Source organism: Blennius ocellaris (genome assembly GCF_963422515.1).
Source record: "Blennius ocellaris genome assembly, chromosome: 5".
Taxonomy (NCBI): Eukaryota; Metazoa; Chordata; class Actinopteri; order Blenniiformes; family Blenniidae; genus Blennius; species Blennius ocellaris.
This window is the reverse complement of record NC_137654.1, coordinates 13192956-13217309: the sequence shown is the minus strand read 5'-3', so window position 1 is coordinate 13217309 and position 24354 is coordinate 13192956. Positions and strand designations below refer to the sequence as shown.

The window sequence follows — 24354 nt, the reverse complement described above, 5'->3', positions numbered from 1 at the left end:
CTGGAATAAAGTTCAATGTTTTATTTAAAAAATGTTAATAACAGAAGATGACCTTATTTAAGTGAAGAGTTTAGGATCAAGGAATTATGTGAGATTTTGTGAATTTAGTGGTAAGATTAAAGTCAAAATTCAAATAACACATTTCAAAACTGACCAAAAGAAACTTATTAAAAATTTGAAGTTTGACATCTCCAAGATATCTATATTCCAAGCGTAAAATCCAAATATTATTCTTTCCCGGTTGTCTTCATTGACTGAAAACAACATTTAAGAATAAGTCAGTTTGAAGCTTTAATTCAAAAGTATGACGATTAAAAAGTTAAACTTTACTTCTGTATCAATATATCAACTGAATTTTTCAATTCAACCTCCACGTTATATTCTTGAACTTTTGGATTTGTTAGTCATTTGTTATTCTGTAATATGGTGGAAAAGTTGCATCAATGTCCCCAAAACAAATTCCTCGTAATATACTATACTTGGCAATAAATCAGTTTCTGTTTCACTTACTTTGAAATACTAAAACGGAAGTTGTATTCTCAGCGTGATCGCTAGCTTCACAACGTCTGCACCCGTTCGGCAGTAGCATGGAGGACCCTCAGAATTGGCCAGAAATAGAGAAAGCGGCCGCAGAGAAGAGGCGTGAGCTGGTTCTCCAGGGTCCTGCTGTGGACAAGAGGGTCTCCCACCACGGGGGTCTCAGCTCCTCCATCTACTCTCTGACTCTGCTCAATTATCTGGAAGTCAGCCAGTGTCCGAGTCTGTCCGAGATCCACGAGGACATCCAACAGCTGACCAACCTCCAGAGCCTCATCCTCTGCAGGAACAAGCTCGCCTCCTTCCCGGATGTGGTGGGCAGCCTGAAATCCCTGAAGGTCCTGGACCTGTCGGTCAACAGCCTGACGGCCCTGCCGGAGGGGATCACCCTGCTGAGGGAGCTCAACACTCTCAACGTGAGCTGCAACCGCCTGGAGGTGCTGCCCGAGGGTCTGAGTCAGTGCACCAAGCTGTCCACCATCAACATCTCCAAGAACCAGCTCACCGGATTCCCCGAGGATCTCTTCTCTGAGCGGCTGGACCTGCTGAGCACCCTGGTGGCCTCCGACAACTGCATCCAGCTTCTGGGTGCAGAGGTCCACAAACTGGCTGCTCTCAAGGTGAGCTTGAAAGCAGATTTGAATGGAACCTGCTTCAAGGTGCAAGGGTGAAGTCCATGAGGTGGCAGTGGTAGGAGCTGGAGCTAATCCCAGTTTACTATCTGTGATGTGAGCTAAGGGCAGGTACACTAGTCCATCACACAGAGAGAGACAACCTCTCACACTAATCCCCCGGGGTAATTTCGTGTCACCAGTCAACCTCACATAGAAGTTTTTGGACTGTGGGAGGAAACCGGAGAACCAAGAGAAAACACACATACATATGGGAAGAACATGCAAATCGCACACAGAAATGCCCAGACCTTCTCGCTGTGAGACAAGAGCGCTAACCACAGCCACTATGCCACCCCAAATTCTGTAAAATTACATGTTGCAAAAGAGTAACCAGACATGTAATATATTTTTTGTCTCTGTGCATTCATGATGTGCATTCCAAGATATTTGGCCACTCAGATGGAGCCCTACTGCACAAAAAACGAAGCAAAAAATTACTGCAACTCAACAAACCCTCTCCACTTCTCAAATGATTATTGCAAGTCCTCTCGCGATAGCAATACTCAACAAAAATATTGCATCCTTAACTAATATTGTGCAGCCCTAATTCTCTCTATGCTGTGCTTGGTGCCGATATTTCCCTTTCCATACCTGAGCCAAACTGTCTTTCTCTTGCCTTTATTCTGAAAGGTGCTGGATCTCTCTAACAACAAGCTGAGTGAGATCCCCCCCGACCTGAGCGACTGCCCCAAGCTGAAAGAGATCAACTTCAAAGGCAACAAGCTGAAGGACAACCGCCTTGCGAAGATGGTGAATGGGTGCCAGACGAAGTCCATTCTGGACTACCTCAGGGGAAAAGGAAGGGGCAGGCAGGGCGAAGAGGGAGGCGACTGTGACGGAGGCCGCGGCGCCGATAAGAAGAAGAGGCAGCAGCAAAGGAAGAAGAAGGAGAAGGTGGCCGAGGAAGACGACGAAGTGGAAGAAGTGAACAAGATGGTGGTGAAGGTTCTCCACATTTCAGACGCGCCCACAGCGATCACGGTCACGGTGAGCGCCGAGGTGAAAGACGTGCGACCGTACCTGGTGTGCTGCGTCGTCAGAGGCATGCACCTGAAGCCGGGGAACGCGCTCAAACGCTTCCTGATGGCTCAGGTAAGACCAACGCCTTCACAATACTTTATTGATCCCTCCCTACTTGTCTGCATTTAACTCTTGATGAACCTTTTAAAATCCCAACTCCCATTGTGTCCACAACAATGATTTCAGTTGTGTTGTTTCTAGACAAAGCTTCATGATGACTTGTGTGGCAAAAGGACCATCGCAACCATCGCAACTCACGACGTGCAGCTTCTCAAGGGTCCCCTGGTGTACGAGGTCAAACCTCCCACCCAACTGAAGGTATCCGTCCAATCACATTTCAGCTCAACACAAACTGTACAAATTTTCATTGTCATCCCAGTTCTGGTGGCATCCCTAAGCCGGAGCATCCATTTTGCTCTGCATCGTTTTCCCGTCTGCCTGTCAGGTTGTGGCACTTGGTCGGAAGGAGATGACGGCCGTGGAGCTGATCAGACTTCTTCATCTGGAGGCGGAGGAGCTGAGGAAGCACAAGAAGAGGCAGAACGTCACCGGCCTTCACAAGTCAGTAGGAGAAGATTGTGGGAGAAGATCTGAACTTCTCCTGAGTCACATAGGAATATAATGTTGCGGGGCTAAAAGGAAGTGAGCCTCGAGGCTGATCACTCCAAAAATAGTTGAGGAGTGTACGGGAGTGAGCAGACGTGAAGCGCAATCATTTAAACTACGTTTGAGTCGGTGGTGACAGGGATGGGAACAATACTCCGATTTAAAAAGTCTGTTATTACACTTCCTTTTTGAATTACGTTCAGGTTTGAATTTTCACTTCTTTCTGATCATACAGTGACGTGTGGACATTTCGTACAATGACTTGCACTAGACAACGGCCAATCGGATTACTCATGAAGTTGCTTTAGGTTCACAATAAGCTTGATTCGGATGTTGGCTGTGCTTTGTTAGAAGGATCTCTGGAGACTTTTCATCCAGAGTTGTTGATTTGCACAAGACAACAAAAGCTTTGCAAGTCTATGAACTGAGGTCTTACTTTTGGTGGTGAAAGCTGCGTTTCTGAGGATGCACTTGAATGTCATTTCAAAATGATAAAGGACACAATTGACACTCTATCGCAGTATTGATATGACCTTGGTGTAAATGTTCTTCTGATTGTATGAACATTGAAAAGAGGATTACAAATTAAGTTGCTCACAGACCAAAACAATAGCTTTTTGAGTTCTCATATTGTTTTCAAGATCTCTTGTGTAAACAAGATTTCTTTATTTACGATCATTTATCCAACTGCACTTTTCATCCGATCTTTGCTTTCTGCTTTAAAAGAAAAAAATCAGAAAACAAAGCTTGCAAATTTACCTATGTGTGACTCGGCCTGATGGGGTTGAAGTTTTTTGTGTTTCAGTCAATTCTATAAGAAGAAAGCAATTTGTCAAAAACTTTCAAGGTCTCATCTCTATCGTCCAGTCAGTGAACCAGGTGCTTATATTCTTGTAGATACCTGCAACTTCTTCAAGGCAAAGCGGTGTATCCCTGCCTCGTGGATGCTGAAGGCCACGTGATTTCCTTCCCACCGATCACCAACAGTGAGAAAACAAAGGTGAGTGTGTGCACATTTTTTCACATTTGAACGGTCTCTCACACTTTACCGATATAAGCATGAGTGTAATATTAAGACACGTCCAGAAGTATTGAAACATTTTGTAAACAACAGAAACCACTGCATGACTTTTCTGTGCAGATTAAGAAGACCACTAAGGAGTTGTTCTTGGAGGTGACGAGTGCAACCAGCTTGCAGACCTGCAAAGATGTAATGGATGCCCTAATTGTTGTAAGCGTCACCTTTTCCTCTCGCGTTACGGTCATTGACTGCACCTTGAAGTTTTGTAACTAAACATTTGTAAATCCAGCCTGTACTCACCACTGCGCCCCCGTTGTCTCCACGCAGAAAATGGCAGAGTTGAACAAGTTCACGGCGGAGCATCAGGAGGAGGCGGGGTCAGACGAGGAAGGGGGCGACGCGGCCGAGCCCGGCGCCCCCAGTGACACGTCCAGCCAGCTGATAATCCAGCAGGTGCGGACGGTTGATCAAGACGGGAACCTGAGGGTGGTCTACCCGTCCAAGACGGACCTCGCAACAGACATCGCCAACCTGACCGTGGTTTGGTAGCGGTGCTTCGGTGTTTACATCCGTTCAGATTACATGAAGGTGGTAAATTATCATGTGAATTTTACCACCATTCACTTTAACCTGAACCATCCTCTAGACATGGTATGCTTCTTTATCGAAAGAATCCATTGCCTTTGCTTCTTTATGCTAGAAATCGAAGAGTGTTAATAAAACATGTTTCCCATTTTATTCACTGTATTTCTTATGACACATGCAATGTTTACATATTCCATGTTCAGCCACTGTGGTTATGGATTATCTTCCATCGATTGTTAACTGACCAACAAAGAGTGGTGAAATCTGTCGAAAGCAGAAAACTGAATTCAGAGCCACATATTTGTGATGAATGTACATTTTTTTCAGTTTTTCATCAGGAGTAACTGTTTTAGATTTAATCAAAAACCAAAGGCTGAACAAGTTAAATAACTGAATGTTTCTTAACTTCTGGAGAAAAATTGTCATTTCATTCACATTAAAGTAAAATGTCTTCACAACTACTTTTTTTTTTTTTTTACCATGAATATAAGTACACAACTTTTGTTGTCTACCTAACCAATAATATTTTGATGTAGTTTTAATTCATTTATTTCCAGAATTCAAAAATCACAAAATAAAACACTAATCTCTCGCATTTTTGTGATGGAACTTACAGATGTAGTGAGACTCTGGGCCAACACTAGAATCTGCAAAAAGAGGAGAAAATACTCTATTGAATCACATCATTGAAGTAAATAATTGTAAAATGACTATAATCCACACACACTTACCTCCTCCAGGTATTTATACATGTGTACAGAGGCTGTCAAACACTTGCCAAAGCTGATGGTACAGTTGTTTTTCTGATTACAGATGGAGAAGGATACGAGTAGATTCAGTCTTCAGTGTGCCTAAAAGTTAATGAAATACATGCTTGTATGATGTGCAGTTTAAAAAAAAAAACTAGCTTTTTAAAAAATGTTTGGAGTAGAAATGCAGTTAAAATTACTGAATTAACTGAAAATAGTTGTAAAGACCACCTCTCGATCTGTAATGCTCTCAGGGTAAAAACTGTAATTTACAGTAGGAGGAGTGACGGATGTCCAACTTAATAAACCTTTTATGCAGATGGGGCCCGGAATTAAAATGAGCTTACTATTATAGGAGTGCAATCTGCATGTTGGTAGTTTGTTTCAGCTTGAACTACATTGAACTTTGCAGCGGTGATGTGACAAACCAAGCTCTCACATTTGTTCACATCATGAGATTTTGTTGTTTAAAGGCTTTTGAGATCAATATGTAATATGGTCTTGTGCTTTTAATGGCAAATGTCTGTTCATTCTAATACATAACCTGTTGCACTGAGGATTTGTCAATAAATCTTATTTCATCATTTTAATTTGTCTCTATTACACTTATAATTAATAACATTTTATGAATCTGTTTATTAAAATAACAGTTTTACACTTTGTTCTTTTCATCAAGCCGTGGGATGGTATAATGAAAAAAAAGAATACTGACGGGAAACGGCATCTCTCCGAGCAACTAACCAATGGCCACACTCCTTTTAGATTTTTTAACAACAGATTGATGGTGGGCACTAAATAACATTTAAGATTTTCAATTTGATTCGAAACATTGCTACTTCAAAATGAAACTTGATTCCATGGAGTTGGAAGTGTTGGAGTTACTTATTAAACACAACAAAGACATTTCTGCATACTATTCCTCTGTAAACTTGTTCATGCTCATTGGAAAAAAAAAACTGTCCTCACTATGTTGACCCTTTTTTCTGCAGCTTGTTAAAAAAAGGACAATTATATCCTGACAACAGACACTCTGTTCGCCTTATATAGTTGTAATGTCCCTGAACACACTGTAAGAGGCCAATTTGTATCTCAATCTGCAGCATCCATTAACTGGAATAACCTACAAAAAATGGTAAAACTGGAAAATTTCATCTACAAAAGGTCTCTCGCAGCTGCTTCCTGACTGACCAACTGCTGCTTTTCTTATGTCTGTTCTCTATATTGTCTGATTTTACTGTTATTTTATAGATGCATGAATATATCTGTTTAGATATGTTGATAATCTTAACTTTTTTTCTCCTCAAGATTCCATAACTCTTGCCATTTGCGATGTTGCTGTTTTAAATACACATTTTTTTCTTGAAGATATACAGGTTGAATAAAGGTTAAATACAATTAGTAATCATTGATCTGTGCTGAAGTATCACTCTTCTAAATGTAAAACCCCTACCATCCAATATCAGCCAACAGGAGAGTCACCGAGTTGTCAGTAGGAACAAGAACATCAACATCCATCCTGCTCTCAAGGGAAAAGGAACGATTGCGTTGAATACTGCAGACTGCTATCAAAGATTTACAAGATTTGACATTTTCAAGGGAGATCGCACCAATAAATACAGAAAGCAGGTGAAAAGCAGTCTACACTTGTCACTCATCCACTAGTCACCAATACCGAACGTCATAGAGATTTTCAAGGATTCCATTGACAATAGTCATGGACCCTCACAGAAGGAAGGAAACAAAATAACAGAGTCACATGATGTAACATCTCTGTTCACTCATGTGTCAAACTGATCAAATCAGACTACAAAGAGACACCAATGCATTCATTCAGATGCATATTTGAACATCTATGTATCGGCATCTGTTACTAGCAGAAACATGCCTTGGGGGTCACCAATGCACCCAATCGTTGCCATCCATCCTTCAAATTAGTTCAGGTATGTGGAGAAAATCTGCGTGAAGATCAAGGCCCAGGAACTCTGTCCATTCACAGATTATAAGAGTTCAGTGGTCATCTAGTTCAATACACATGAGATGGAAGGAAAACTAGCTCCTTTTTATGGTCTGTTGTATCAAGAAATACTTTGGGATATATTGAATCTAAACCAATGAAAAGATTGACAGGATTACACTTCTCAAGTGGTGAAAATCCTAAACTAATGTATCACATTGGGTTTGTCAGTGAAGTTCGGTGATGCGTAACCTCTTTTTTTTATTGAATTAATCTTTTTTTCCCAATACACAAACAGAAGAAAGAAAAAGAAACATTTAGATGAATATAAGAAAACCAAAAGAAACAACACAGCCCACTCAATCTACATTTGCATGAACAAAAAGGAGTAAAAAAAAAGAAGTAAAAGAATAAATAAAAAACTTCTTCCAAACAATCTGACACACCGCCACACAGTGGTGCAATGGCATACTACTCAACTCCCACATATCCAAAGTTAGAGTTTGCTTATTCTTTCCATACATGGGAAGGTTTTTCCCAGGTCTTTCTCTGGTTTCCTCCGACATCCAAGAATCATGTGTTTCAGGTTAAATTGGTGAAATGATGGTGTGAAAGTGAGTCAGTGTCTTTGGATCAGCTGAAGCAGAAGAACTGGAGGTTTTATGTAATTTGTGTATTTTGGGAAGTTTGTTTTTGTGCTTGTTTCCTCAAACATAGAGAGAGACTTGAGATAGCTTGATTATGTCATGCAGAGTAGATTAATAAAAAAAAAAAAGTCAGCAAATAACATGATAGAGTAACAGGGATTTCAGAGATGATGGCATCATAGATGATGACATCTATGGTTGTATTGTTTGCTCCCTCAGTAAGACCCCTCCAATTCCTCTGGTAGGACAAGAGGATCTGAAACAGAACAACAACAAATGTTCAATTCACACATATTTTATGTAAAACTTATGTGTCATGCAGTTTGTTCCACTCTCAGAAATGTGCATTTTAAGTACCGGTAAACCTTTGGTAGCTACTTACAGTCACAGTGGTAGGCCACCTCCAGATACTTGTACGTGCCTCCACAGGGATCTCCGAACACCGAGTTGATGGCTGTGATGTCACAGGTGTTTTCCCCATTGCAACTGTTGATGTAGATTAACACGAGTGAATACAGACTGTTTTAAGACTTGCCTGACTTTGAATTGAGCCAAGAGGTGATAATAGCCGTCGTTTACCTCTCTGCCACTCTGTCTGTGGGGTTTGAGCAGAGCACATTTTCCACCTGAGACTCAGGTCGTCTGTAAGAGCAGGTGGTCCTGTCCCGACGACCGTAGTCTGCACCGTAGACAAATATAACCTGGCCTTCATCTGCAAAAAAAAAATGAAAAGAAATGGCAAAGATCGCCATTTGCTTTGTGGAACTTTCAGCACTTTACACTCATATCTGTCATGTCGATCCATCATAAACTAAAAGAGGATAAAACAGATGATCTTACCACAGTACAAACGTGCCAAAGAGCCCTCACATGCGATAAGACGAACTGGAAAACAAAGGGATTCAGGTTAGGTTTCTGACGGCGGAGCTCAACTGCAGCTATACTTGATGAGGACTGAGGGCAGACTGACTTGCTGGGACGCAGGTGAAGTTGGTATCCACATATTTGAAGATTCCTGGGCAGGGGTCTGAGGTAAGAACATCACCTCTGTTTATCTCACACACCTTCTTGCCGTCACACCTGTGGGAATGCCAGTGAAAGCATGTTTTTGCACTAAGAAAATCTATGTTTTCCTCAGATGTTACTTACTACCAATACATAAATCAGTAAAGTGTGTAGTTTGAATGCCAACACTATTGTAGGGTTTGCCCACATAGTCAACTGAAACCACAGAGTCACAATAAAAAACTTAAGATGAGACTTTAATCATGTTGATCATTGTAACATTCCTAGTAAGGATCTGTGTGTTCCTTCTGTCACTCTCCCTTGTTCCAGGTTGGGTGCATGTGAATTGTCGATTGCTGGAAGCAAACTTTTATTACCTCCTGATTGATTTGTGTTAGTCTCTATTTTTACCAACAGAATGGAACAATTGAGCTAAAGTAAAGGTTTTAGTCCACTCATCTGATGAGCAGCTTTTGTTTGTTTGTTTTCATCCTACTAGAGGAGGTGGCAGGACACAACCTGAACAGGTCACCACACAAAGAGACAGACAATCTCACACACATTCACATTCACATTCATACCTAGGGGCAACAATTAACCTCAAATGCAAATTTTTGGGCTGTGGAATGAAACTGGAAAATCCAGGCGGGGGAAAAAAGCACACGCAAGAGGGGAACATACAAATTTCATAAGGCAAGGCCAGGAATCAAACTCTTAATAGATAAATTGTCTCTGTGACCAGATAGGAACGCTAAAAGTGATTTTGCACAAGTAAAGACGACTTCCCTGTAACGTTGCCTTATGTAGTACCACCATATTGTACAACTCAACAAGAAGTTTCCACCTTTGTGATAAATTGCTACATTATTACCAGTGAGTAGGATACAGAGGGGTAGCACATGCACCACATGATCACCCTTCACTTTTGCCACATTGCGTGTTTCCCAATAATGAGAAAGTGAAGATGTGACCGACTGCTTCTCAAAATAAGTCGCTGTCAGCGACACATTTTAAATTTATGGCCATGGTAATAATGTATACCTCGTTCGAATGATGTCCACAGTGCCTGCCAAAGAGCATTCGGTGTTGGCAAGCTGTTGAGGAGGTCTGCCCTCGCTGCACGTCTCTCTGTCAGTACGTCCAAACAGTGCATTCTGCACGCTGATCACTCCCATTTCTGTCACACACGGAAAGTAAAGAGTTGGAAAAGAGGGCAACAAATGTACTTGACTTTTCAAAAAAAAAAAGAATTCATCATTTTAGGGTTTTCCACTTAAAATGCACCAGCCCAGAAATGTATGAATCATATATTTCTTGATTCAAAACACATTTTTAAATGCCTCATGGGGCGGGGTTCATACTGTGTGTGTGCAGTCACACATGTCATGCACACACTATATTTATTGTTTTTTGAAATGGCTTAATTATCAGTCATGGCATGAATAATGATTCAAAAAACAGTGAAAAAAATGGGTGTTAAAAGGCTTCCCTTATATGTAAATGTGCACTTTGGTCAGAATTAGCATATTTTCTTTTCACTTTACAATAAAAAAATCTGTAATCGACTTATAAATAAGTAAACATAACCTCTTCAACCTTTTCTTTCGAAGCTATGCAGAACAAAATACAATACTTGATGGCTCAATGTCAGATTTGCATAATATTCAGGCATACCACATTCCAGGTGATGGACTGTCAAGCTGCTGCTACAGGTGGTTGCTCTCTCTGCAGAAACAGCTACAACAACAAACAGAGAAACACCAGTCAATGTCTATCTGTACTGCTTGTATGAAATATTAACATTCAGTTTGGTTTTGGTAATTTACCTGATGACAGGAGCAAACAAGCTGTTGCAAGCACTGGAAAAAGAAGAAATTCCACATTGAGTAGAGTTTTTTTTTATAATTGAAAATCAAAATGTCAAACTTTGTTTTCTTGAGATAAAAGATTTTTCATTTAACAGCAAAGACAGTTATTTACAGTTTGAATCAATCAAGGAACCATTTTATTCATATACCTCCATACAAAATATACTCAGTACTGTCATAGGAAGCAATATAAACTTTAAAAAGTATTAGATTGTAAATATTTCTAATATGTTCTTATAAATAATCACCCATATACTCACACAGTATGGTATTGTGGATAAAACAAAACATGGCTGCTGGAGATCGAGCGTCAAGTGATGCCAACAGGGACGAAGATGCTCGTACTTATACAGGAAGATAGATCATTAAACAATAGCGTGGGTAATCTCCTCCCACCATCTGTGATGTCATCCATGCCCAAGGAGATGGCAAGACAGTGACTTTTGTCTAACTGAGCCTGACGACCAGGAAATACATCTCTCAACACGTCAACTCATGTCACAGAGTTAAACTGAGTGAAGTGAAGGGAAGGTCTGATAGTTAAAATGAAATAACCGACTGTATTTCTGCACTGACAGCATTACAAGATAGTTACATCACACACATATTCCGAGGCTGTGTTTTTCATCACAAAAGAAAAGGACAGGCAGGTCTTTAAAACCTTATATAAAGTATATAGGTGAATGCTAACTGGGACATCTTGACTGCCACTGATCACCACAAGTCCAATGCTGTGTAACAAGAAGCTTTATTCAGGTTTTCAGTCACCCTGCCCAAAAGCACCATGGGAGGTCCAGAAAAGTGTTCCAACGCTCAGCTCAGGCATTATCACAAAGAGGGAAACCAGAAGCCGATCACAACCATGAAACTAGAAACCACCTGCAGATAATCCTTTATAAAGTAACAGGCTTTCTATTAAAGTTGCATTACTTTTAATTGTTAGGATTTTGTTATTCATGTGCCCAGGTGTTTAACTGTGGTACTGTTGTGACACAATAACTAAGCTTTAAGAATGATGTGGGTTGAAACAAAATACTACTGAAATCCAATTGGTGTTCTAAACCAGGGATGTCAAACATCAGGCGTGTGGGCCAAGATGGGTCAGAACAACACTATGACCTGAGCTGAGATAGCAATCATGCTGCAATCAAAGAAAACAACGTTGTTGCTATCAAACTAGCCTCAAAGCAAAGCCATGCTGTCTGGGTGAGGTTGAAAAACATGCATAATGCACTAGACTTTTCTCTATGTTTTACTGTATTCTGCACCAGAAGGGTTTAATTAAAATGGTCTTTATGTTGAGATTGTAGTGATTGTAGAGATTTTCATGGAATACTGTATATTCTGCGCCACAACAAAGAAAAACTTTAAAGTTGATATTCAAAGGTTATCGTGGTACTATTTTATCAGTCCAGCCAACGCAAGATGAAATTGAGCTGCATGTTGCCCCTAAGCTGAAAAACATTAGGCCGGGTCGCTACACTGTACAACATGAGTCGATTAACTTTGGGAAGGACATATTTGCGTGAGCAGATTGCGCAATGCTATGCGTGGATTGCACGATGAAAATGCCACCGCCTACGATGTACATAAGTCATCATGAACACACAATAATGAAACTTTATTTGCAAGCTTGTTCTCCACGTCGACATTATAAGACATTATGAAGACATTACTTATATTTTGTCTCTGGGTATGTCCGAAATGTCCCTCCTCATTCCATCGGCACATGGAATGTTTACATATTCCATGTTCAGCCACTGTGGTTATGGATTATCTTCCATCGATTGTTAACTGACCAACAGATAGTGGTGAAATCTGTCGAAAGCAGAAAGAACTGAATTCATAGCCACATATTTGTAATGAATGTTGATTTTTTTCAGTTTTTCATCAGGAGTAACTGTGTTTTAGATTTAATCAAAAACCAAAGGCTGAACAGGTTAAATAACTGAATGTTTCTTAACTTCTGGAGAAAAATTGTCATTTCATTCACATGAAAGCAAAATGTCTTCACAACTACTTTTTTTTTAATTTTTTTTTTTACCATGAATACAAGTACACAACTTTTGTTGTCTACCTAACCAATAATATTTTGATGTAGTTTTAATTCATTTATTTCCAGAATTCAAAAATCACAAAGTAAAACACTAATCTCTCGCATTTTTGTGATGGAACTTACAGATGTAGTGAGACTCTGGGCCAACACTAGAATCTGCAAAAAGAGGAGAAAATACTCTATTGAATCACATCATTGAAGTAAATAATTGTAAAATGACTATAATCCACACACACTTACCTCCTCCAGGTATTTATACATGTGTACAGAGGCTGTCAAACACTTGCCAAAGCGGATGGTACAGTTGTTTTTCTGATTACAGATGGAGAAGGATACGAGTAGATTCAGTCTTCAGTGTGCCTTAAAGTTAATGAAATACATGCTTGTATGATGTGCAGTTTAAAAAAAAACTAGCTTTTAAAAAAATGTTTGGAGTAGAAATGCAGTTAAAATTACTGAATTAACTGAAAATAGTTGTAAAGACCACCTCTCGATCTGTAATGCTCTCAGGGTCAAAACTGTCATTTACAGCAGGAGGAGTGACAGATCTCCAACTTAATAAACCTTTTATGCAGATGGGGCCAGAAAATTTAGGTTTTCCTCAGATGTTCCTTACTACCAATACATAAATCAGTAAAGTGTGTAGTCTGAATGCCAACACTATTGTAGGGTTTTCCCACATAGTCAACTGAAACCACAGAGTCACAATAAAAAACTTAAGATGAGACTTTTATCATGTTGATCATTGTAACATTCCAAGTAAGGATCTATGTGTTCCTTCTGTCACTCTCCCTTGTTCCAGGTTGGGTGCATTTGAATCGTCGATTGCTGGAAGCAAACTTTTATTACCTCACAACCTCCTGATTGATTTGTGTTAGTCTCTATTTTTACCAACGGAATGGAACAATTGAGCTAAACTAAAAGTTTTAGTCCACTCATCTGATGAGCAGCTTTTGTTTGTTTATTTTCATCCTACTAGAGGAGGTGGCAGGACACAACCTGAACAGGTCACCACACAAAGAGACAGACAATCTCACATACATTCACATTCATACCTAGGGGCAACAATTAACCTCAAATGCATATTTTTGGGCATGTGGAACGAAACTGGAAAATCCAGGCGTGGAAAAAAAAGCACACGCAAGAGAGGAACATGCAAATTTCATAAGGCAAGGCCGTGAATCAAACTCTTAATAGATAAATTGTCTCTGTGACCAGATAGGAACGCTAAAAGTGATTTCACACAAGTAAAGACGACTTCCCTGTAACATTGCCTTATGTAGTACCACCATATTGTACAACTCAACAAGACGTTTCCACCTTTGTGATAAATTGCTACATTATTACCAGTGAGTAGGATACAGAGGGGTAGCACATGCACCACATGATCACCCTTCACTTTTGCTGCATTGCGTGTTTCCCAATAACGAGAAAGTGAAGATGTGACCGACTGCTTCCCAAAATAAGTGGCTGTCAGCGACACATTTTACATTTATGACCATGATAATAATGTATACCTCGTTCGAATGATGTCCACAGTGCCTGCCAAAGAGCATTCGGTGTTGGCAAGCTGTTGAGGAGGTCTGCCCTCGCTGCACGTCTCTCTGTCAGTACGTCCAAACAGTGCATTCTGCACGCTGATCACTCCCATTTCTGTCACACACGGAAAGTAAAGAGATGGAAAAGAGGGCAACAAATGTACTTGACTTTTCAAAAAAAAAAAAAAGAATACATCATTTCAAGGTTTTCCACTTGAAATGCACCAGCCCAGAAATGTATGAATCATAGATTTCTTGATTCAAAAGACATTTTTAAATGCCTCATGGGGTGGGGTTCATACTGTGTGTGTGCAGTCACACAGTCCAACTTAATAAACCTTTTATGCAGATGGGGCCCGGGATTAAAATGAGCTTTCTATTATAGGAGTGCAATCTGCATGTTGGTAGTTTGTTTCAGCTTGAACTACATTGAACTTTGCAGTGGTGATGCGACAAACCAAGCTCTCACATTTGTTCACATCATGAGATTTTGTTGTTTAAAGGCTTTTGAGATCAATACGTAATATGATCTTGTGCTTTTAATGGCAAATGTCTGTTCATTCTAATACACAACCTGAAAGCTCTCGTCCACTAGTCATCAATACCAAACGTCATAGAGATTTTCAAGGATTCTATTGACAATAGTCATGGACCCTCACAGAATGAAGGAATCAAAATAACAGAGTCACATGATGTAACATCTCTGTTCACTCATGTGTCAAACTGATCAAATCAGACTACAAAGAGACACCAATGCATTCATTCAGATGCATATTTGAACATCTATGTATCGGCATCTGTTACTAGCAGAAACATGCCTTGGGGGTCACCAATGCACCCAATCGTTGCCATCCATCCTTCTATTTAGTTCAGGTATGTGGAGAAAATCTGCGTGAAGATCAAGGCCCAGGAACTCTGTCCATTCACAGATTATAAGAGTTCAGTGGTCATCTAGTTCAATACACATGAGATGGAAGGAAAACTAGCTCCTTTTTATGGTCTGTTGTATCAAGAAATACTTTGGGATATATTGAATCTAAACCAATGAAAAGATTGACAGGATTACACTTCTCAAGTGGTGAAAATCCTAAACTAATGTATCACATTGGGTTTGTCAGTGAAGTTCGGTGATGCGTAACCTCTTTTTTTTATTGAATTAATCTTTTTTTCCCAATACACAAACAGAAGAAAGAAAAAGAAACATTTAGATGAATATAAGAAAACCAAAAGAAACAACACAGCCCACTCAATCTACATTTGCATGAACAAAAAGGAGTAAAAAAAAAGAAGTAAAAGAATAAATAAAAAACTTCTTCCAAACAATCTGACACACCGCCACACAGTGGTGCAATGGCATACTACTCAACTCCCACATATCCAAAGTTAGAGTTTGCTTATTCTTTCCATACATGGGAAGGTTTTTCCCAGGTCTTTCTCTGGTTTCCTCCGACATCCAAGAATCATGTGTTTCAGGTTAAATTGGTGAAATGATGGTGTGAATGTGAGTCAGTGTCTTTGGATCAGCTGAAGCAGAAGAACTGGAGGTTTTATGTAATTTGTGTATTTTGGGAAGTTTGTTTTTGTGCTTGTTTCCTCACACATAGAGAGAGACTTGAGATAGCTTGATTATGTCATGCAGAGTAGATTAATAAAAAAAAAAAAGTCAGCAAATAACATGATAGAGTAACAGGGATTTCAGAGATGATGGCATCATAGATGATGACATCTATGGTTGTATTGTTTGCTCCCTCAGTAAGACCCCTCCAATTCCTCTGGTCGGACAAGAGGATCTGAAACAGAACAACAACAAATGTTCAATTCACACATATTTTATGTAAAACTTATGTGTCATGCAGTTTGTTCCACTCTCAGAAATGTGCATTTTAAGTACCGGTAAACCTTTGGTAGCTACTTACAGTCAAAATCCTTTCTCGCGTCAATTGATAAACTAATATCGGAGTTCATTTGGAATAAGAAAACACCTAGAATACGTAAAAATATGCTACAACGCCATTGTCAAAATGGTGGATTTTCTCTCCCAAACTTTCAATATTACTACTGGGCTGCCAACATACGAAATATTCTGTACTGGAAAGATTCCCAAAACTCTGATTCAACCCCTAAATGGCTTCAATTGGAACATTTGTCCTGTCAGTCTACCTCTCTACCTGCCTTGCTTAATACGAAACTTCCTTTACCTAAACCTATATCCGAATATTCCTCAAATCCAATAATTAAACACTCTTTTAAGATATGGACGCAATTTCGAAGATTTTTTTCACTAAAAGATATTTCAATCCACGACCCTATTACAAAAAACCATCTTTTTAAACCATCAATAATGGACAAAGCTTTTGATATCTGGGTTAAAGGAGGAGCTACTACAATTGGAAATCTGTTTATTAATGACCCTTTTGCATCTTTTGACCAACTGACATCAAAATTCAATATTCCGCGGTCACATTTCTTCAGATATCTTCAGATCCGTAATTTTGTATCAACATTCATCTCCTCTTTTCCATCCACACCAACCAACTCTCTCCTAGACTGTATTTTGAAACTAAATCCATCTTCGAAAGGGTCTATTGGACTTCTTTATTCTTTAATTAATTCTCACAACTTGAAACCTTTGATCAGGTTGAGGAACTGCTGGGAGGAAGAATTGGGGTTAGAACTATCTGAGAAGATCTGGGATGAAGCTGTGGGAAATATACACTCTTCTTCTATCTGCGTGAGACATGTCGTGATTCAATTCAAGGTTATACATCGCCTCCACTGGTCCAAAATCAAACTATCTAAAATGCTTCCTGGTACTGATCCCTTGTGTGATCGTTGCAAGCAAGCGCCAGGTACTCTCACACACATGTTTTGGTCCTGCCCGAAACTGGATGGGTTTTGGAACTTGATATTTTCAACATTTACAGACGTCTTAAAAATGGCAATAAAACCCACTCCTATAACAGCAATGTTTGGGGTCATACCACCTGGGCCACATCTCAATCGACGGGCAAAAACTATGGTTGCTTTTGGTTCTCTCTTGGCACGTCGCCTGATATTGCTGAAATGGAAGGACAAACATCCTCCGACTTTTAAATCATGGTTAAATGACATTATCCATTTCTTGAGATGTGAGAAGATACGATACACCACAAGAGGCAGTGCCCAAAAATTTTATACCATCTGGCAGCCGTTTATAACTTTTATTGAAAAAATGGAAGCCAAGGACATTGTAAATTAGAGCTGATGATCCCACCACTTTTTGAGTTATTTCAATGTTCACTCAGGGCTTTTTTTTTTTAATTATCCATTGGTGTGTGTATGTGTGTGGTTATATGAGCATTTATCTGTTCTTTGTGCATGTGTACATACGCATATATTCACTCTGTATACACTGTACCTTAGAAAGCTTGAACTTCTGATTTGTTTTATTTTCTATGAACCATTGAGAGAATAGCTCAAATGGAGCTATGGGGAGGGGGATGTTTCACTGTTCTTAAGTGAAACATCATTGATGTTTATGTTTTTGTTTGTATGTTGAAAAAATAATAAAAAGACCTTGACAAAAAAAAAAAAGAATAAATAAAAACTTCTTCCAAACAATCTGACACCCCGCCACACGGTGGTGCAATGGCATACCACTCAACTCCCACACATCCAAAGTTAGTTTGCTTATTCTTTCCATACATGGGAAGGTTTTTCCCAGGTCTTTCTCTGGTTTCCTCCGACATCCAAGAATCATGTGCTTCAGGTGAAATGGTGAAATGGTGGTGTGAATGTGAGTCAGTGTCTTTGGATCAGCTGAAGCAGAAGAACTGGAGGTTTAATGTAATTTGTGTATTTTGGGAAGTTTATTTTTGTGCTTGTTTCCTCACACATAGAGAGAGACTTGAGATAGCTTGATTATGTCATGCAGAGTAGATTAATAAAAAATAAAATAAAAAGTCAGCAAATAACATGATAGAGTAACAGGGATTTCAGAGATGATGGCATCATAGATGATGACATCTATGGTTGTATTGTTTGCTCCCTCAGTGAGACCCCTCCAATTCCTCTGGTCGGACATCAGGATCTAAAACAGAACAACAAATGTTCAATTCACACATATTTTATGTAAAACTTATGTGTCATGCAGTTTATTCCACTCTCAGAAATTAGCATTTTAAGTAAACCTTTGGTAGCTACTTACAGTCACAGTGGTAGGCCACCTCCAGATACTTGTACGTGCCTCTGCAGGGATCTCCGAACACCGAGTTGATGGCTGTGATGTCACAGGTGTTTTCCCCATTGCAACTGTTGATGTAGATTAACACGAGTGAATACAGACTGTTTTAAGACTTGCCTGACTTTGAATTGAGCCAAGAGGTGATAATATCCGTCGTTTACCTCTCTGCCACTCTGTCTGTGGGGTTTGAGCAGAGCACATTTTCCACCTGAGACTCAGGTCGTCTGTAAGAGCAGGTGGTCCTGTCCCGACGACCGTAGTCTGCACCGTAGACAAATATAACCTGGCCTTCATCTGCAAAAAAAAAAAATTAAAGGAAATGGCAAAGATCGCCATTTGCTTTGTGGAACTTTCAGCACTTTACACTCATATCTGTCACGTCGATCCATCATAAACTAAAAGAGGATAAAACAGATGATCTTACCACAGTACAAACGTGCCAAAGAGCCCTCACATGCGATAAGACGAACTGGAAAACAAAGGGATTCAGGTTAGGTTTCTGACGGCGGAGCTCAACTGCAGCTATACTTGATGAGGACTGAGGGCAGACTGACTTGCTGGGACGCAGGTGAAGTTGGTCTCCACATATTTGAAGATTCCTGGGCAGGGGTCTGAGGTAAGAACATCACCTCTGTATATCTCACACACCTTCTTGCCGTCACACCTGTGGGAATGCCAGTGAAAGCATGTTTTTGCACAAAGAAAATCTATGTTTTCCTCAGATGTTCCTTACTACCAATACATAAATCATTAAAGTGTGTAGTCTGAATACCAACACTATTGTAGGGTTTTCCCACAAAGTCAACTGAAACCACAGAGTCATAATAAAAAACTTAAGATGAGACTTTAATCATGTTGATCATTGTAACATTCCAAGCATGGGTGTGTGTCTTCCTTCTGTCACTCTCCCCTTTTCCAGGTTGGGTGCATTTGAATCGTCGATTGCTGGAAGCAAACTTTTATTACCTCCTGATTGATTTGTGTTAGTCTCTATTTTTACCAACAGAATGGAACAATTGAGCTAAAGTAAAGGTTTTAGTCCACCCATCTGATGAGCAGCTTTTGTTTGTTTGTTTTCATCCTACTAGAGGAGGTGGCAGGACACAACCTGAACAGGTCACCACACAAAGAGACAGACAATCTCACACACATTCACATTCACATTCATACCTAGGGGCAACAATTAACCTCAAATGCAAATTTTTGGGCTGTGGAATGAAACTGGAAAATCCAGGCGGGGGAAAAAAGCACATGCAAGAGGGGAACATGCAAATTTCATAAGGCAAGGCCAGGAATCAAACTCTTAATAGATAAATTGTCTCTGTGACCAGATAGGAACGCTAAAAGTGATTTCACACAAGTAAAGACGACTTCCCTGTAACGTTGCCTTATGTAGTACCACCATATTGTACAACTCAACAAGAAGTTTCCACCTTTGTGATAAATTGCTACATTATTACCAGTGAGTAGGATACAGAGGGGTAGCACATGCGGCACATGATCACCCTTCACTTTTGCTGCATTGCGTGTTTCCCAATAATGAGAAAGTGAAGATGTGACCGACTGCTTCTCAAAATAAGTGGCTGTCAGCGACACATTTTACATTTATGACCATGATTATAATGTATACCTCGTTCGAATGATGTCCACAGTGCCTGCCAAAGAGCATTCGGTGTTGGCAAGCTGTTGAGGAGGTCTGCCCTCGCTGCACGTCTCTCTGTCAGCACGTCCAAACAGTGCATTCTGCACGCTGATCACTCCCATTTCTGTCACACACGGAAAGTAAAGAGATGGAAAAGAGGGCAACAAATGTACTTGACTTTTCAAAAAAAAAAAAAAAAAGAATACATCATTTCAAGGTTTTCCACTTGAAATGCACCAGCCCAGAAATGTATGAATCATAGATTTCTTGATTCAAAACACATTTTTAAATGCCTCATGGGGCGGGGTTCATACTGTGTGTGTGCAGTCACACATGTCATGCACACACTATATTTAGTGTTTTTTTGAAATGGCTTAATTATCAGTTATGGCATGAATAATGATTCAAAAAACAGTGAATAACATGGGTGTTAAAATGCTTCCCTTATATGTAAATGTGCACTTTGGTCAGAATTAGCATATTTTCTTTTCACTTTACAATAAAAAAATCTGTAATCGACTTATAAATAAGTAAAAATAACCTCTTCAACCTTTTCTTTCGAAGCTATGCAGAACAAAATACAATACTTGATGGCTCAATGTCAGATTTGCATAATATTCAGGCATACCACATTCCAGGTGATGGACATTGAAGCTGCTGCTACAGGTGGTTGCTCTCTCTGCAGAAACAGCTACAACAACAAACAGAAAAACACCAGTCAATGTCTATCTGTACTGCTTGTATGAAATATTAACATTCAGTTTGGTTTTGGTAATTTACCTGATGACAGGAGCAAACAAGCTGTTGCAAGCACTGGAAAAAGAAGAAATTCCACATTGAGTAGAGTTTTTTTTTTATAATTGCAAATCAAAATGTCAAACTTTGTTTTCTTGAGATAAAAGATTTTTCATTTAACAGCAAAGACAGTTATTTACAGTTTGAATCAATCAAGGAACCATTTTATTCATATACCTCCATACAAAATATACTCAGTACTGTCATAGGAAGCAATATAAACTTTAAAAAGTATTAGATTGTAAATATTTCTAATATGTTCTTATAAATAATCACCCATATACTCACACAGTATGGTGCTGTGGCTAAAACAAAACATGGCTGCTGGAGATCGAGCGTCAAGTGATGCCAACAGGGACAAACATTCTCCTACTTATACAGGAAGATAGATCATTAAACAATAGCGTGGGTAATCTCCTCCCACCATCTGTGATGTCATCCATGCCCAAGGAGCCCAAGTCTAACTGAGCCTGACGACCAGGAAATACATCTCTCAACACGTCAACTCATGTCACAGAGTTAAACTGAGTGAAGTGAAGGGAAGGTCTGATAGTTAAAATTAAATAATTGACCGCATTGCTGCACTGACAGCATTACAAGATAGTTACATCACACACATATTCCGAGGCTGTGTTTTTCATCACAAAAGAAAAGGACAGGAAGGTCTTTAAAACCTTATATAAAGTATATAGGTGAATGCTAACTGGGACATCTTGACTGCCACTGATCACCACAAGTCCAATGCTGTGTAACAATAAGCTTTATTCAGGTTTTCAGTCACCCTGCCCAAAAGCACCATGGGAGGTCCAGAAAAGTGTTCCAACGCTCAGCTCAGGCATTATCACAAAGAGGGAAACCAGAAGCCGATCACAACCATGAAACTAGAAACCACCTGCAGATAATCCTTTATAAAGTAACAGGCTTTCTATTAAAGTTGCATTACTTTTAATTGTTAGGATTTTGTTATTCATGTGCCCAGGTGTTTAACTGTGGTGCTGTTGTGACACAATAACTAAGCTTTAAGCATGATGTGGGTTAAAAAAAAATACTACTGAAATCCGATTGGTGTTCTAAACCAGGGATGTCAAACATCAGGCGTGTGGGCCAAGATGGGTCAGAACAACACTATGACCTGAGCTGAGATAGCAGTCATGCTGCAATCATCATTAGTGTTTACCAACAGGGAATTCACAGCTTGTAGAAGAATTTTGCCAATTAACTAAAGTGAATGAAAAGCTTCTCTGAGCCCTTTGATGCATGAAAGGTTTTACAATTAACCCCATAAAAATAGGCTAAAAATGAATCATCATGGTGACAAGAAAAGGACTGGCATATGGGATTTTTTTTTTTAACCTTTTAGACATCAATGACTCAGTTGTTTCGGTAGGGAGGAGTTGACAATCAGCTATTCAAAAGGTGGCGTCATTGATGTGAGGAAATTAGAAATAAAAACAAAAGATAGCAGTCATGCTGCAATCAAAGAAAACAACGTTGTTGCTATCAAACTAGCCTCAAAGCAAAGCCATGCTGTCTGGGTGAGGTTGAAAAACATGCATAATGCACTAGACTTTTCTCTATGTTTTACTGTGTTCTGCACCAGAAGGGTTTAATTAAAATTGGCTTTATGTTGAGATTGTAGTGATTGTAGAGATTTTCATGGAATACTGTATATTCTGCGCCACAACAAAGAAAAACTTTAAAGTTGATATTCAAAGGTTATCGTGGCACTATTTTATCAGTCCAGCCAACGCAAGATGAAATTGGGCTGCATGTTGCCCCTAAGCTGACAAACATTAGGCCGGGTCGCTACACTGTCCAACATGAGTCTAATCACTTTGGGAAGGACATGTTTGCGTGAGCAGATTGCGCAATGCTATGCGTGGATTGCATGATGAAAATGCCACCGCCTACGATGTACATAAGTCATCATGAACGCACAATAATGAAACTTCATTTGCAAGCTTGTTCTCCACGTCGACATTATAAGAGATTATGAAGACATTACGTATATTATGTCTCTGGGTATGTCCGAAATGTCCCTCCTCACTCCATCGACACATGGCATGTTTACATATTCCATGTTCAGCCACTGTGGTTATGGATTATCTTCCATCGATTGTTAACTGTGTTATGTGTAAAAGGCTGACACGCACACGCGTTGCTTCAGAACATACACTCCTTTATCTCTCCAGTCTCATGTGTTCACATTACACGTAACGTTGCATCCCATAATCCTCACACCATCTCTTAAAGGGACCGTAACCACTATTAAGCAACATACAGCAACCCATGGATCACTGTGTGACCATGTTATTAGAACATAACATTTTCCTCCCCCCCATGAAAGAGCAAACAGCATACCACCCCAACTACAACCAACCCAAACAGTCGTCAGAAAACTGAACATCTAAATACGATATCGAATGTACTAGGACCGGCAAGAAACTGTGAAGGCAACCGCTAGACTAAGCATGGTAAGTCGCGACATAGTCCTGCAAGGCAACAGGCCGAGCCCTGGCCCGCACCGGCCTCAGGTCCGGCACCACCACCTCCTGGCGTGGCGCCACGGGGGGCGGGACAGGGGCGGGGGGTGCAACCGGGGCCGGGGGCGGGCCCGGATCAGTGGCCATGTTGTAGGGGAATGGTGACTGGGCTCGTGCCGTGGCCAAGTGCTCAGAGAGGGGTGCTGGGACTTTCCTCAGCCTACTCGCATGCCACCGTGAGCCGTCGTCGAGCAGAAATGTGGCGGGGCCAAGAAGGCGACTGATCTGTCTAGGTTGAGACCAGAACGAGGCCAACTTGTTGTGTCGCTGCGGCCGTCGAGCCCTGACCCAGTCGGAGACCTGAAGGGACGGAGGCCTCGCCCTGCGCTTCCTGTCAACCCTTTCCCTCGTCTCCTGCTGCCGTGCAGCAACAGTCTCTCGGATACGGGCCAGGGAGGGCATGGGAAAGTCACTATTTGGTGCTCGGAGCCTGTGTAATGGCAGTCCCAAGTCTCGTCCGAGCATCAGAGACGCTGGTGACACAAGCGTGGTGGAGTGATGGCTTGCCCTGTAGTGCAGCAAGGTCTGGTTGAGTGCCTCCTCGAATGCACAGCCTTGGGCCAGGTGTGCACGAATCCCGTTCTTCAGTGTTGCATTAAAACGCTCTACTCCACCGTTGGCCTGTGGGTGGTAAAAAGCGGTTCGGATGTGCTTGACACCCCTGCTGGCAAGAAAGTCAGAGAACTCAGCAGATGTCATCTGTGGGCCATTATCCGTTGTTATGGCCCGAGGCACGCCCCAGCGGGCAAAGAGGCCATCCAGTATCCGAACCATGACGTGCGACGTCACCGTCCCCACTGGCACAACCTCCGGCCACTTAGAGTGGAGGTCATAAACGACCACCAGGAAGCGCTGGTGGTGGGGAACACCACGGCCATGGATTTCCCCACAG

At 40.5% G+C, this 24354-nt stretch overlaps 3 protein-coding genes across 4 annotated transcripts; 1 reads left to right on the top strand and 2 right to left on the bottom strand.

Moving 5' to 3' along the window:
* The first annotated feature begins 585 nt into the window (after positions 1-585).
* On the top strand, positions 586-4594 carry lrrc47 (leucine rich repeat containing 47). The gene is made up of 7 exons (XM_080497515.1): positions 586-1157; positions 1842-2303; positions 2433-2549; positions 2677-2792; positions 3735-3837; positions 3979-4068; positions 4186-4594. The coding sequence occupies exons 1-7, from the start codon at positions 588-590 to the stop codon at positions 4405-4407; spliced, it is 1680 nt and encodes a 559-aa protein (XP_080353641.1). The 5' UTR covers positions 586-587; the 3' UTR covers positions 4408-4594.
* A 2812-nt stretch (positions 4595-7406) lies between these two features.
* Positions 7407-14377, bottom strand: LOC308130775 (L-rhamnose-binding lectin SML-like). Its single transcript, XM_080497230.1, has 9 exons — positions 14240-14377; positions 10625-10657; positions 10473-10535; positions 9840-9975; positions 8764-8873; positions 8634-8678; positions 8373-8505; positions 8176-8279; positions 7407-8049 (listed from the first exon to the last, which is right to left on the bottom strand). Exons 1-9 carry the CDS (start codon positions 14349-14351, stop codon positions 8009-8011), a joined length of 777 nt encoding a protein of 258 aa, XP_080353356.1. The 5' UTR covers positions 14352-14377; the 3' UTR covers positions 7407-8008.
* A 3068-nt stretch (positions 14378-17445) lies between these two features.
* Positions 17446-21286, bottom strand: LOC308130695 (L-rhamnose-binding lectin SML-like). 2 transcript variants are annotated; one of them, XM_080497127.1, is made up of 9 exons: positions 21208-21286; positions 20905-20937; positions 20753-20815; positions 20113-20248; positions 19037-19146; positions 18907-18951; positions 18644-18776; positions 18447-18550; positions 17446-18329 (listed from the first exon to the last, which is right to left on the bottom strand). In XM_080497127.1, exons 1-9 carry the CDS (start codon positions 21236-21238, stop codon positions 18289-18291), a joined length of 696 nt encoding a protein of 231 aa, XP_080353253.1. In that variant the 5' UTR covers positions 21239-21286; the 3' UTR covers positions 17446-18288. The 2 variants fall into 2 exon arrangements, with proteins under 2 accessions (XP_080353253.1, XP_080353252.1); XM_080497126.1 differs by having other exon boundaries at positions 21196-21235.
* Positions 21287-24354: the final 3068 nt, after the last annotated feature.

What these genes read in the sequence shown, in the direction of transcription:
- lrrc47 (XM_080497515.1), top strand. Translation starts at nt 588, where the DNA reads ATGGAGGACCCTCAGAATTGGCCAGAAATAGAGAAAGCGGCCGCAGAG. An exon ending in ACAAACTGGCTGCTCTCAAG is followed by an intron (nt 1,158 to 1,841) that starts GTGAGCTTGAAA and finishes TTATTCTGAAAG; the next exon opens with GTGCTGGATCTCTCTAACAA. An exon ending in AACGTCACCGGCCTTCACAA is followed by an intron (nt 2,793 to 3,734) that starts GTCAGTAGGAGA and finishes ATATTCTTGTAG; the next exon opens with ATACCTGCAACTTCTTCAAG.
- LOC308130695 (XM_080497127.1), bottom strand. Translation starts at nt 21,238, where the DNA reads ATGTTTTGTTTTAGCCACAGCACCATACTGT. An exon ending in CTTCACCTGCGTCCCAGCAA is followed by an intron (nt 18,952 to 19,036) that starts GTCAGTCTGCCC and finishes TTTGTTTTCCAG; the next exon opens with TTCGTCTTATCGCATGTGAG. An exon ending in ACAGACAGAGTGGCAGAGAG is followed by an intron (nt 18,551 to 18,643) that starts GTAAACGACGGA and finishes CTACATCAACAG; the next exon opens with TTGCAATGGGGAAAACACCT.
- LOC308130775 (XM_080497230.1), bottom strand. Translation starts at nt 14,351, where the DNA reads ATGCACTGTTTGGACGTACTGACAGAGAGACGTGCAGCGAGGGCAGAC. An exon ending in GTGGACATCATTCGAACGAG is followed by an intron (nt 8,874 to 9,839) that starts GTATACATTATT and finishes GCATTCCCACAG; the next exon opens with GTGTGACGGCAAGAAGGTGT. An exon ending in ACAGACAGAGTGGCAGAGAG is followed by an intron (nt 8,280 to 8,372) that starts GTAAACGACGGC and finishes CTACATCAACAG; the next exon opens with TTGCAATGGGGAAAACACCT.